This window comes from Lynx rufus, unplaced genomic scaffold, assembly GCF_022079265.1.
Source record: "Lynx rufus isolate CCGP_SWC_20201006 ecotype Redwood Valley unplaced genomic scaffold, mLynRuf1.p SCAF_7, whole genome shotgun sequence".
Taxonomy (NCBI): domain Eukaryota; kingdom Metazoa; phylum Chordata; class Mammalia; order Carnivora; family Felidae; genus Lynx; species Lynx rufus.
In genome coordinates, this window is record NW_025814889.1 from 58,548,686 (window position 1) to 58,562,142 (window position 13,457).

Here is a 13,457-nt window from a genome sequence, read left to right on the forward strand (position 1 = left end):
AACAGAATTTTTGATTAAGACATTGATTGATTACAAGTAAAAATAAAGAAAACAAACGTTTTTCTACTAAGTGAGGAATACTTAAAATGATGAGAATGTTGAATCTTAGCTTAAGACTAGAGAGAATAAAAGGTGCACTACTTCCAAGAGATAAAGCTGGTTCAAAAATCTGAATAAACTCAAGGAAAATTTGCGTAACAGATTTTGAAAATAAAGATACAATAAGCATACACCTGTAATCTATTGAAGTCATGTGGCATCTTGCCATAAATTATCACTTGATGCCAAGGACAGAATGTGAAGCAGGACCAATCACAGATCCAATCTTAATAATTACAAATGCCAATATAATTTTCATGTTCTGTATTATATATCTCTCAGCTATTCTTTAACTGGCCTAGTACCAATTTCATTATCCAAGATACATCTGCATTATCCAATGTGTTGAATCTTTTAAAAAAAAGAAAGTAAATTATGAAGTAATTTAAAGGTATCCACCATGTTAGTGACTTTTCTCCCTCAAAAATGAATATTTATTTTCCCCTCTCTAGTATATGCTCATTTTAAAAAACCAAATATTACAGAGAATGAGTCTGGCTTAACTCCTACCACATTTTCTATACATATCCACATTGCTTTTACATACTATATGGAATCACACTCTATACAATATACTATGATGCAGCTTTCATTTACACAATGGGTAATTTTCAATGACAGTACATACAGATCTACCTAATCTTTTTGACAACTGTATAATACAATTTGTATAGATATACCATAATTTATTTTACCCATTCCCTACTGGTAACCTGTAGATTATTTCCACTTTTAAAAATCATAAACAACACTGCAATAAACATTACCATGTATTATACACCTTAAACATTTATCCAATCGAATCCTTGGGATAAATTCCTAGAGGAGAAACTACTTAGTCAAAGAACATGCAGTTTACATTTTGATACATACTGCCAAACTGACCTCCAGGAAGTTTATAACAAGGTACACTCCACTACCTCATAAGGAGTACATACGCTTGCCTACGCACTCTTCCCAGCACCCCTAACATTATAATCTTAGCCAATATCAAAGTAAAAAATATTATTTATTGTTTGAACTTGTATTTCTATATTAATGAGGTATCTATGTCATTCATTTTACTTTATTTATTTTTGATGGATAGGTTGGCTATTTATATCCTTAGCCTCTTTTTATTCCGATTGGGTGTTTGCTTTTTTTCTAATTTATATATGAGAGCTTCCTGATTGATATATGATGCAAATACTTTTCTCAGGTTTCCGTGTATTTTTGTTAATGATGTCTTAATTTTCATGTACCCAAACTGCTCCATCTTTTCCTAAATGTTTTCCTAAATGGTTTAAGATAGTTTGAAAACAAAAAGGATCCTACTTTTCTCAATGGAGAAAAATATTTAATCCCAATACCACAAATATAAAAGCTAACCTAATGTTAATTCACTCAACCTGTTTTACTTAAAATAATACTGCAAGAGGGGCACCAGGGTGGCTCAGTTGGTTGAGCGCCCGACTTTGGCTCAGGTCATGATCTCACGGTTCGTTGAGTTTGAGCCCCACATCAGTCTCACTGCTGTCAGCCTGTCAGTGCAGAGCTTGCTTCAGATCCTCTGCCCCCTCTCTCTACCCCCACCCCCAAAATAATAATACTGCAAGAACCAGGATTTAAGATTGGTATTATTTCAACAGCTGTCGGATATAGAAAACAGTAAAATTTATACAAGGTAGAAACAGAACCTCTCACCATGGGAGAAATAAAATTAACGGAGGAAGGTGAGGAAGAATGAACTCATGATTTTTAAATAAATATATTCCTCAGAAGGGTCTAGAAGCAGTGACACCCCAGCAGCAATAAATAATACCTAACATCTAGGTCTTTTTTTTTTTTTTTTTAAGTAATCTCTATTCTCAACGTGGGGCTCAAACTCTGACCCCAAGGATCAAGAGTTGCATGCTCTACCAACTGAGTCAGCCAGACGCCACTCCAACATCTAGGTCTTAATTTCTAAGTACCACTCCGCACTAAAAGGAATTAGGACACTTTGGACAAATGGCTGAATCCACACTGAAGACAGGAAAGTACAAGGTGAACCTAGCACACTGTGCCAGAAAATGAAGACCTCAGAATCTTATAAGAGACATGTCAATGGATACAGAGGCCAACTTGAAAGGGATTCCACTGGCCATATCAAAAACAAAGTTGAGATCAAAACAAATAACTACAGTAGTAGACTTTAACACATTGAATAAAAAAAGAATCCAGGCATCCACACTAATACAAATAAGAAAAAAACAAATAAGGAGACAGAAGAGAAAAGAGAGAGCCCTTATTTATGGTAGATTGTCAACTAATAAATGTAGAAGTAATAATAGGGTTATAAGATGATCTACTATTTTGCAACCACTATGGTAGTAATTTATTCTGGCAAGAATTATCAGTGGATGCTATATCCCACTGAGTGCAAGTATGTTGGGAGAATAGGATACTTATAGTCTCAAAGCATCTCCCCACAGGGTACATATTAAAGAAAAAGAAGATACCTTTACAGAGAGAAAACTGATAGACATCACCTTAACCAAATCAATGTAGCCTGTTTAAGGGTAACAGGTATTCATTGTGCTACTTTCCCACAGTCTGAAAAATTTCAAAATAAGAAGTTGAAAAATTACCTAACATAAGCACTGTGTCCCTACTTAATCCTCTCAAATATTTTATTTTTACTACCCATTTATACTAATTCTATTAAGATTACAACTATTCCATAAACCTATGCACTCTTTGACAATATAGTTAAAAGAGATGCAAGAAATCTAATGCCCTCCTAAAGCACAAAGCTTAAATTAAAGCTCTAAATTAAACAGAATGAGGATCATTATCTAGAAGCACTGCTCTTCAAAATAGATCTAAGACCAATAAGCTTCATGAAGGCAGCGAGATCTGGTCCCTTTTGCTCAATGTATCTCCAGCCCCAAGGAAGCCTGCATGGTACAGAGTGGGCACTGAACAATAATCATGGAACTAAGGAATTAGGTGCATTGTTAAGAACAGAATCTTAAGAGATGTCAAATCATAAAAACATTTTTTTCCTTTCACTTACTTCCATTACCAACTTTCACTGTATATCTGTAAAGCTTTGTATTTATAAAAATCCAGTTGTTGGACCAAAAAAAGTTGGAATAAAACATATCTGATAATTTTTAACATTAACATCTAAATAAGCAGTTATTATTATTAAGTAAATATTTATTCTTAAATTGACCTAAACAGAGCCTGAATTTTATGTTACTTTATTTTAAAAATCAGGTGCTCACAACTATTCCCCAGTACTATAAAAATCTACAAAATGTGAACTTTCACAGTTCACCACTTTACAAATGCCCTTAATACCCATGTAGCACATCACTAGGCTTTGAACTGTAGTGTAGCTCCTGTGTACGTGAAGAAATTCAGAGTTAAAGTGCCACTTTTTACTCCCTCAAAGTAACATCAGTGTTAACAACCGACCACCCTATTTTCTCCTTCACTGCCACATTTCCTTTCTTAGTTAAAAATAATTCACCTACATATTTCATTAGTGAAACCTAACTCATCCACACAGTAGTCTTAATATTAGCAGAGAATAAAGGTGATATTTTAAACTTTAAAAAATTAATCATATAAAATAAGACTTAAAAAAAATTACGGGGCACCTGGGTGGCTCGGATGGTTGAGCGTCCAACTCTTGATTTCAGCTCAGGTCATGATCCCAGGGTCATGGGATCAAGCCCCATGTCCGGCTCCACATGGAATGTGGAGACTGCTTAAGATTCTCTCTCTCTGACCCTCTCTCCCACTCATGCTCGTTCTCTCACTCTCTCTCCCCCCAAAAAAGAAAAAGTGACCTTTTAAAAAATTAAATTTTATTTATTTAAAAAATAATAAATAAAAGTTACATGGTTATAAATTGATTTTGCCCACAGTTTAAACAGGAAAAATTAAAAATAAAGTTGGTATTTCATTGTTATTTATAATGAAGGTGAATAAATTGACCAGTAGAGGGCACTCACTTGAAAAGGGGGAAAGCTGGCCAAAGCTCTGAAGAAAAATGCACGTACAAAATTGCTGTCTACCTTATTTTAAAAACGTTTTAACAGAAAACTAGAATAAGCTAATACACTATTAGTTTAGAAAAGGTAAAGTTTGAATCTGTGTTATGTTAGTATATCTAACGTAAATCTTATTCAGAGACTTGAATTTGACAAAGAGATCTTTAACACATGGGAGTGTCTCAACCTCAGCACTTCTGTCACTTGGAGCCAGATAATTTGCTGTGGGAGCTGTCTCTGCACTGTAGGAAGTTTAACAGCATCTCTGCCTCCACCTCTAGATCACAGATGCCAGGAGCAGTCCCCCTTCTCAAGTTGTGACAACCAAAAATATCTCTAGGTATTGCCAAATGTCCCCTGGGAAGCAAGTCACCCACCCCTCATTGATAACTCCTGATACATATGTATAAAACCAGAAAAATAACAGTCGACAACATTATCCAACGCTTTTCCCACACCACTCTTCAATATTGGCTTAATGTTATAAATGTTCTCTCTATAATGCCTTATTCAGCAAATAAAATAAATTCTGTAATTAATATAAAAAATAGAAAAAATATTAAAAAATAGAAAAATAGAAAAACTGATAACTCTTGGTGAATAAATACTCCACAGCTCAGAGCTCTAAAGATAGAACAAATCAACCCAATCATGAATCCATCTTCCTGAGTAGGAAACCTTCATCCAAAGCAGGGCATAATACTTAGACTGAATTCCAAGTGTCACATTAACAGAAGAATGGAAATGTCAATGAATTACAGCCTGGAAAAAATACTTCTCTCTACATCTATTTTTACTAGCATATTATATCCAGTAGACACATAATATATATTTGCTAATCGATCAAATGATCATTCTGATCTCAATGTCTATAACTACTCTTTTTTTTTTTAAAACAAGATTTTTCTCCTTCTACCAAATTTTACCTTAGAAAACACATTTTAGAGAATGTGTTTTGATAAAAGTGATCTCTAAACTATAAAAGCTTATGTTATTTCTAGCCTGGTATTGTGCTTGGAAATTGCTTTGACTTTTTAATATTCCTGTATCACTAACAATGACTTCATTATCTCTGGAACTCTTTGGTGAACTTCACACAAGATAAAGGTAAAATGTTTCAGAACAGTAAAGTTAATTATCATGTGCATAGCCTCAAATACAAATGTACTCTCTGCATCACAACTGTCTAATTCTATGTCATATCACTGCCATTAAGATGCCATTGGATAGTGTGCTAAGTTCAAATTTTGGTATATTGATAAATCTGAATCAGCCTCCAATATTAAATATCTTCCTAGCTTAAAGACTAATTTTTCATTTTTAAAGTTATATACAAGGGTACAGTGGAAATCTCACTTAACTTGGTCTCAGAAAACTTAAAATTCCATTACTTACTAGCTAAGTATCCTCAGGCAAATTACAACCTCTCAGAGACCATTTTTATCTATAAAATGAATCAATGACCACCTTCTTCTTCTTCTTCTTCTTCTTCTTCTTCTTCTTCTTCTTCTTCTAGTATAAATCTTTGTAAATTCTAAACCACCAGAATATGGTATTCTTTAATTTTTTTAAAATTTATTTCCATTTGTTTTAGTGCAGGAAAACAAATGAGAATTCCAAATGTGCAGTCCATGTCCTGTCTCATTTTCTCTCTGACCTACATTATTCACCAATCAAATCCTAACTGCAGTAGTGATATCCCCACATCTCCTTTTTAACTTTTTACAAAAATACCAAGTCAGCATTTTTGCTTAACTACTATTTATTAAAATAAGCTACTAAATTATCTTGTCTTTCTTGTATATGAACTACTCCAAGAATTTAATTTGTAATTTGGGAGACAAGAGACAATCTCAGATAGCTTTCCCCAGATGGCTAACCTCAGGAGGGAATGTCAAAGTTTCAAAGTTCACAGGTAATCAATGCTTCCCAGAGTTAAGTCTTCTGGTTTGGCAGAAATCATAATCAGAATTATGGGTTTGAATTTATAAACTTTTTCTACTTTCATCCAAAATAGAGAATTTTTGGTTTTATTTATTTTAGATTTATATCATACTTTAACAATTTTGACAGAAAGGCTTCCTAACATGTTTTACCACATTATCTAGTACAACATTCATGACCTCTGACAGGAAACAGAGTGTAATGGAATTCCTCAGATTTTCAGAGAAGATGGAGGGCACTTCTGCTAAAATCATCTTCCAAAATCCCAGGAAAACTTCCGTGTTTAACCTGAATTCTATTAAAACTTCCTTTTACCTCTGATTTAAATGGAGTATGTCAAGTAAACTTGGTTTTAGAATTGAGTGAACTATTTAATCTCCTCGAAGAAAAAGAGAAAACACAATCAAACCATCATACAGCACTGAACTAACTTGTCAAGAGAAAATATAGAAGACTACTATATAGGTGGTCCACTTCAGTTAGACTCTTCCCCTTTACTTGTGCCAAATAAAAGCTGGCTCAGTTTAAATCAAATCTTTGCAAATAAGCATTATTTCTCCTTTTCTCTTCTGCGGTACCAAAAATATTTGACATTTTCCTCATGAAGTTATCTAATCAATCCTCAAAGTTCTAAGTGCATAAACATCTTGCCAAGGCCACCAATGCCCTCAGAATCTACCTCAATGCAGTCAAAGTGTTTCTTGAACACATCACACGGCACAGTCCCTTACCAGGACATCTTAACCTGTTCTAGATTCCACAGCCAGGGACTCAGAGACTAAGTACTGGGAAATTTTTCAGAGCTGATTAAAAAACTGGTATGATCTGCAGATCCAGAATAGAAAGCTAAGGGATTAGGACTGCCTAACATGGGGTAAAGAAGTCTAAGAAATAATCTAACAGCGTAAGTCTATTTCAAAGACGAGGTGATACATTCATTTCCATCTCCACTGATGTTACAGTTAACATGAATATTCAGATTATGTATAAAATATGCTCATAATTACATTTTGGAAGTGAGTGAACAAGGACAGTTATGTGCCATCCCCTCCTGTAGGTCTTTAGGATTAAATAAATCCTTATCTGCTTGAGATAATTTGAGTATAGTGCTGCCAGAAGGCAGTAGGAATACTCCATGACCTCTCTCAAGGTCTCTTGCAGGCCTTTATTCTATTATTTTGCTCTTGGCCTATATTTTGGCAATTTTTCATGAAATTAATTTTAAAAATATTCATTAATCAATTTGTAATAAAAGCAATTCTAAAATTTCCTTGAGTAAATTAAAAGAGAGCTGTGAAAGAAGGTAAGGATTGGATGGGGCGCCTGGGTGGCTCAGTCGATTGAGCATCTGACTTCAGCTCAGGTTATGATCTCGCAGTTTGTGGGTTCAAGCCCTGCATCAGGCTCTGTGCCAACAGCTCAGAGCCTGGAGCCTGCTTTGGATTTTGTGTCTCCCTCTCTCTCTGCCCCTTCCCCACTCATGCTCTCTCTCTCTCTCTCAAGAATAAACATTAAAAAATTAAAAAAAAAAAAAAAGGTAAGGATTGGATGTGGTACCCTTCTATACGACCTGATATAGATACAGATATAAATACACAAAAAATGAGCATTTTAAAATTTATCAGTAGCTGTAGGTTCTCCACTACTTCAATGTGAAAAGAAAACCACTAATTAAGTGTTTGTTAAAAGCCAACCATCAAATGATTACATTTTCCCAGTACAATTCAACTGTAACTTCTACACATGACATAAAAATAGCAAAACAAACAAAACACAAAACAGCCACATTTTTTTTAATGACTATAAGGTAAGACGTAAATTCACATTTTTACCCTCTCATAAAACTCTGAAATACACTTATAATCAAAAAGCACATATACTAACATAGAGTGTACGTTATGTATCTTAATATTCTCTAGAGAGAAGAAAAGCCCTCCATATCTCTGGTTACATATATAACTTCACAATAAAGCCATGGAACCCAAGTACATTTTAGAAAACTTCGTAAAATCATTTTCAGTATAATTGCCCCATAATGCGTAGTCACAAAAAATGATCAGAGAAACCCTTTCTTTGTACCCAAAGAATGGGCCTGCACAAATCAATATGCATAATGTTAAAACAAAATTTACCTCTATTGTAGGATCATATTCATCCACAAAGTGATTCTGAATTAGCTGTATCGTCAAGGCACTCTTGCCTACGCCACCAGCTCCAACTACCACAAGTTTATATTCAGTCATTTTCAGCAGGCCTTATAATAAAAATAATGAAAATGTGACTAAATTAGAACATGTGGCTAATATAAATTAGAACATGAGGTTAATATAACCCACTCTACCAATACCTTTTAACGCAAATTCACCTTTGTATACAAAATTACTTCAAAATGCCTCACAAAATTCAATGATGAAAACTTCAGTTGACTACAGATAAGTGAGTGCTGTAATGAATTGCACTTTGCTTACAAACTCCCCCATCAACATCTGAGAAAAATGCATTCAGAGTACAAAGTTCTTTTATCTTATACTCAGGTTGCTCTATCTAAACAGCCAGTCTGCTGTTCTGTAGCAGTTAATGGCTCTCAAAGGAACATGCCATGACTTTACTCAGTACAAATGTCTATACCCGTGGACACACCCACACAAAGCTCCTTGACAGCTACCTCTACGCTGTTCCTAGTTGACTCTGGCCCCTAAGAGTTACAAGTGGATATGCTGAGGGCCTTAGTTGGAGCCCACAACTATGGAAAACCTTTCAAAGCATCATCACAGCAGCTCTCCTGGAGAGTGAGCAAGAGTCAGATGTGGGGTGAAGGGAAGACTGTCAAATAAAACTGGACTGTGTAGTGGAGAAATAAAAACCAAGACACTGAAGCAGATTTGGCAACATTTCAATCTGTAAGATATCCGCTGGGGAAAATAATGATGTAAAAACTAAAAGAACTTCAAGAACTTTGAACCATTCAGTATGGATGATTTCATCATCTGTCACATATATAATCATACATTAGTGCTGAAAAATAGCACTCCACACCAGAAAAATATAATCATACAAAATTTAAAGGTAAGCACTGCTTTTAACGAGAGGTATTTTAAAAGCTGTAAGTGAATACTTCTCGGTGACTTTTACTCCCTGCTACTGTACATAGTCTTCCAACAGTTGAAATAAATATTGGCAACTTGGAAGGCTGAGAGTACAAGACCAAAAATATTTTTTAATCAGCTGTTTCAAACTTCTTGAAATAAAATTATTTAATTTTACCTCCTTTCCCCCAATAACTACATGTTATTAAAAATAAGGAATGAACTGCAGAAAGAATGGCAGCAAATAAGCAGTAATGATAGGATAGGTAGTTCTAAACTAATGAATGTGCAAATATAAACACTATACGTACATGCAGAATCCTATTAACTGAAGACCAAGAATTATCCAAATAGGCACTCCCCCACCCCCCAAAAAAGATAATATGGTTTCCAAATGGTAACATACTAACCGCCTCCTTAGCTATTCCTGAGCCCTCTCGCAAAGAACAGTTAGCCTAGACAACTGTTATAGTACAGAATGTTATAGTACAGCCCCTGGCCTACTCTGTGCCGCCTAGCCTTGTTCTTGTCTAGGGCCACCTTGGGAACCTCTACAAGCATGCATCTTATCCTGTTTGCTCCCACTTTTTATTCCAAATATAGGCCATAAGGAATGGGGAACAATGAGGAGAATCACACCAAAATGTATACTCTAGCTCCCTGCCTACCCTACCCCCTAAAACAATTTGGATAGGCTAGAACAGTAGTTCTCAAACTGCGGTCCAGGAATCCAGCAGCATTCCTCAAACTTTCTGGGGGTCCAAGAGATCAAAACTAATAATACTAATAATATTACTACTACTACAACGTTATTTACCCCTTCCACTCTTATTCTTTAACAAAGGTAGTTTTCCAAATAGGATCACAATAGAGTGAGCGCATAAGCAGATATGCAGATGTCTTCTATTAAGCAATATAGTTAAAGAGATTAGCAAAAACGTGAAACAATGCCACTATTCTAATGTTCCTGTTTGTTTTGAAAAATAGTTTTCATGAAAATGCTATTATGTTACCAAGTAATAGGCTTATTATTTCTATTTATAATGCATTAATCAATTTTTTAAATTCTCATTTGTACTATGGTACACATAGACATATCCTATATTGGGACCTTCAATAATTTTCGAGAGTATAAGGTGTCCTTGCAACTAAAAAGTTTGCTAGTCTAGGAGATACTGTGGGCAGACACCGGATTAGAGCTTAGCTGTGTGAATTCTGAGACACACACACACCTTCTGGTATACATGTTTGTGTAGCTGTTGTTTCTGGAAAAAAAAAAAAAATATCCCTGAATTGATTTTAGAAACCAAATAATATTTAAATCCACTAGAGAGAACTGTGTTCCCAAGGAGTCTTACTGAAGATCATAAGCAAAACAGAGCCCCTTCACCCAAAGCTAAAATAGCTATGAAGGGGTGGAAGTGGGACCAGAACCCAACATTTTGTTAAGGGGGAAAAAAATTCAATTTTGTCAGAAACCTGAATTATCCTCTCATCTATGGTCTCTTAAAATCAAGTATGCCTGTGGATGGCTAAAAAGTAACAAAGTAAACAGTACTGATATCAACCATATTTGATGTCTATAGTCTACCACTGCAGACTGGCCGAGTCAGCATTTTGGACCTTAGTCACCTAAGAGTGACATCACTCATATGGTTGATTCTAAGATGATGATTAGGAATAGAATTTTTCCCTTTGTAATTTCCTTTTAAATGATTTTTTCCCATTACCAATAAAATATGTATATTGTGTAAAAATTAGAAAATGCCTTCCTGTTCTTAACCCTTGTTTTGATAAACGTCAAGATTTAAGAGAGCCAGTTTAGGACTTCAGCTACAGCATGCACATGCCTAAGAGTATTTCGGGCAGTTGGCTGGAAGATTGCTACAATTAACTCCTCTGGCAAGTCAGTCCAAAAAAAAAAAAAAATGTGTGAGTGCTATTTAGGAGTACTGTAATAACTCTTGGGATGGGGGTCAAATTTGTAAGGATGAGGGTAATCTACAAGAATAGGAGAAAGGACAAGAACAGGCAAATTAAACTTTAAGTGTGATTGTAGCTATTGCTGTCTACACTCAACTAGCAAGGAAAAAGCCCTGCTTCAGCTCTGCGGGTTTTCTGAGTGTGTTTTAACTTGACAAAGCAAAACAGACCTTCTGGGATTAACTTTTCCTTTTCACTTAAGTCACAGGCTTTACGTTGTAGGGTGTTGGCCACCTGTTCTTCCACCACCATCTCTACCTCCACCTCCTCCTTTGTGGCCACAGTAATGTCACAGCCCATACATGGGGGAGGGGAGCAGTCAGGAACTCGGCTGCAGATGCATTTTTTCCAAACACAATAACCACAAACAGTGGTCTCTAAGCACTCTCCTAGGCTCTTCCAAAACGTGACCTCCCCTATTACTCATATACCCCCCTACACACTGTTAAGGACCACTATCCGTCCAGTCTGCGCTCGAGGGAGAAGTTTATACCTTCGTCCTAGAGATGCTAGATGCAGCAGAGAAGGCAGTAACGAGGCAGCCTAGTGCTGGGAAGGGAGGAAGAGGTGCGGGAGCGAAGGGAGAGAAGAGACAGACAGAGAGAGGGAAGGACGACGAGGGGGAGGGGAGATTGGAGCGCATCGGGAGTAACCTCCACCGCACCCGACCGCCCCGAGGGGCAGCCCGCCCAGCCCGCGAGTTTCTCCCCGGCCGCCTCCAGCCGAGGCTCTCGGGGAGGAGGAAGGAAGGGGTTCCCCGTCCAGGAAGCAGCACAAGCGGCGGCCGCCTCTAGCCTCACCCTCCTCAGCCCCGCACCGCCCATTCCTCATTCCCCGCGTCGCCGCGTCCCCGTGCCTCCCCCTGCAGCCACCCCCACCCCGTCCGCCCGCCCGCTGGGGCTCAGCACCCGCGCCCCCTCCCCGCCCCTCCGGGGACCCCTAATTCATTCACTCGCCGCCGGCCCCGCCCGGCGCCGGCGAGGAGGGTCGGGACCGGGGCAGGGGCCCAGGAGGGGTGGTCCGCTCCATACCTCTCTCCCGCACCTGGGAGCCGCCGAGCCTCTGGCCCCCGCCGCCGCCTTCAGTGCCTGCGCTGCGCTCGCTCCCAGTCCGAAATGGCGGGGGCCGGGAGTACTGGCCGGGCAGCCGCCACCGCCGCCGCCGCCACCGCCGCCGCCGCTGTGCCTCCGCCGCCGCGGCCGCCGCCTAGGGAAATCGAGCTCCGAGCTCACCGATGAGTTCGGGGCCGGGCGGCCGCAGAGGGCAGAGCGCAGAGCTATCGATGCGCGCGGCGCTCGATTCCTCTTCAGACCGGCGTGCGGGGAGGGAGCCGCTGAGGGCGGTGTGGGAAGAGGGAAGCGAGGGAGCCTGCGAGCGCCGCCGGGGAGAAGGAGGGGGCCGGGCCGGCGGCGGAGCAGCGGGGGCCGGGCCGGTGGGGGAAGGGGGTGGCGGGCGGCGGTGGGTGGGGGAGCCGGGCCGGCCGAGCAGGGGGGTCTGGGCGGCGCCTCGGCGGGGCGGGGAGGAGGCACCGCCGGACCCACGCGGCGGCCGGCCTCCGGGCTCTCGCCGCAGAGTCCAGCCCGCAACCGCAGACTCGGACCCGGGCCGGCGCGCAGTGGGCTACCTTGCCGCACCCTCTTCGGGTCTACTCGGACAAGCTTCGGAAAATCCAGCGCCCCTCGGGGTCGGCTGCACTCGTGCACGTTCATTTACTGTCATTTACTGCAAGTAAATAAACATGCAGTCACCAAATGTGGGAGGCGACTTCGGTGACTTAGGGAGACATCAGGCAGACAGTTCCCCCACCCAGGGGCTTTCTAACCACGGCTTGGTGATTACCAGCCTCAACACTCTGGGGGCTGGGAACCTAGCCCCAAGCCCAAACATTCGTGACATACGCTTTCGTCATTAATCCCAAGAGGGAGGAGGTCTGTTGTTTTATGTTACTGTTTTTATGGATGTTTTGAAGTCATCACAGGTCATTCTAAACAGCGACCTCAGATGTACCTACTGCCCAGGAGGGCACAAACAGAAGACAAACAGTCTTTAAGTATAAGTGCCCTTGATAGTTTAACCTGAGGAGAATCACTCAAACATTAATTAGAAGACTGAGATTAGTCAGTTAACAGTTCAGGGAGTTAACATGTTTAACAATGGAACAATTAAAACTGTTAGCATAACCCAGAGTCTGATAAAGTACCTAGAAAGGTAAATTGGGAGAGTTTTGAAGATTGAGGACCGGCGTCTATACCTAATAGGACCACCCATCTGAGCCTCTTATTTCTAGTTCTGTCTTTCTAGCCCACATCATAAAACACGA

At 39.3% G+C, this 13,457-nt stretch overlaps 1 protein-coding gene across 4 annotated transcripts in view; it reads right to left on the reverse strand.

Moving 5' to 3' along the window:
• Window positions 1-12,322, reverse strand: part of KRAS (KRAS proto-oncogene, GTPase) — a 40,865-nt gene extending 28,543 nt beyond the window's left edge. Inside the window, exons 1-2 of one of the 4 annotated variants that reach the window (XM_047067428.1) lie at window positions 12,169-12,317; window positions 8,201-8,322 (exon numbers count right to left, since the gene is read on the reverse strand). In XM_047067428.1, coding sequence (XP_046923384.1) covers window positions 8,201-8,311 — 111 coding nt within the window. In that variant the 5' untranslated portion in view covers window positions 8,312-8,322; window positions 12,169-12,317. Of the gene's footprint in view, window positions 1-8,200; window positions 8,323-12,168 lie in introns of all 4 variants that reach the window. The other 3 variants (XM_047067426.1, XM_047067429.1, XM_047067427.1) reach the window with 3 other exon arrangements.
• Between the last annotated feature and the right edge of the window lie 1,135 nt (window positions 12,323-13,457).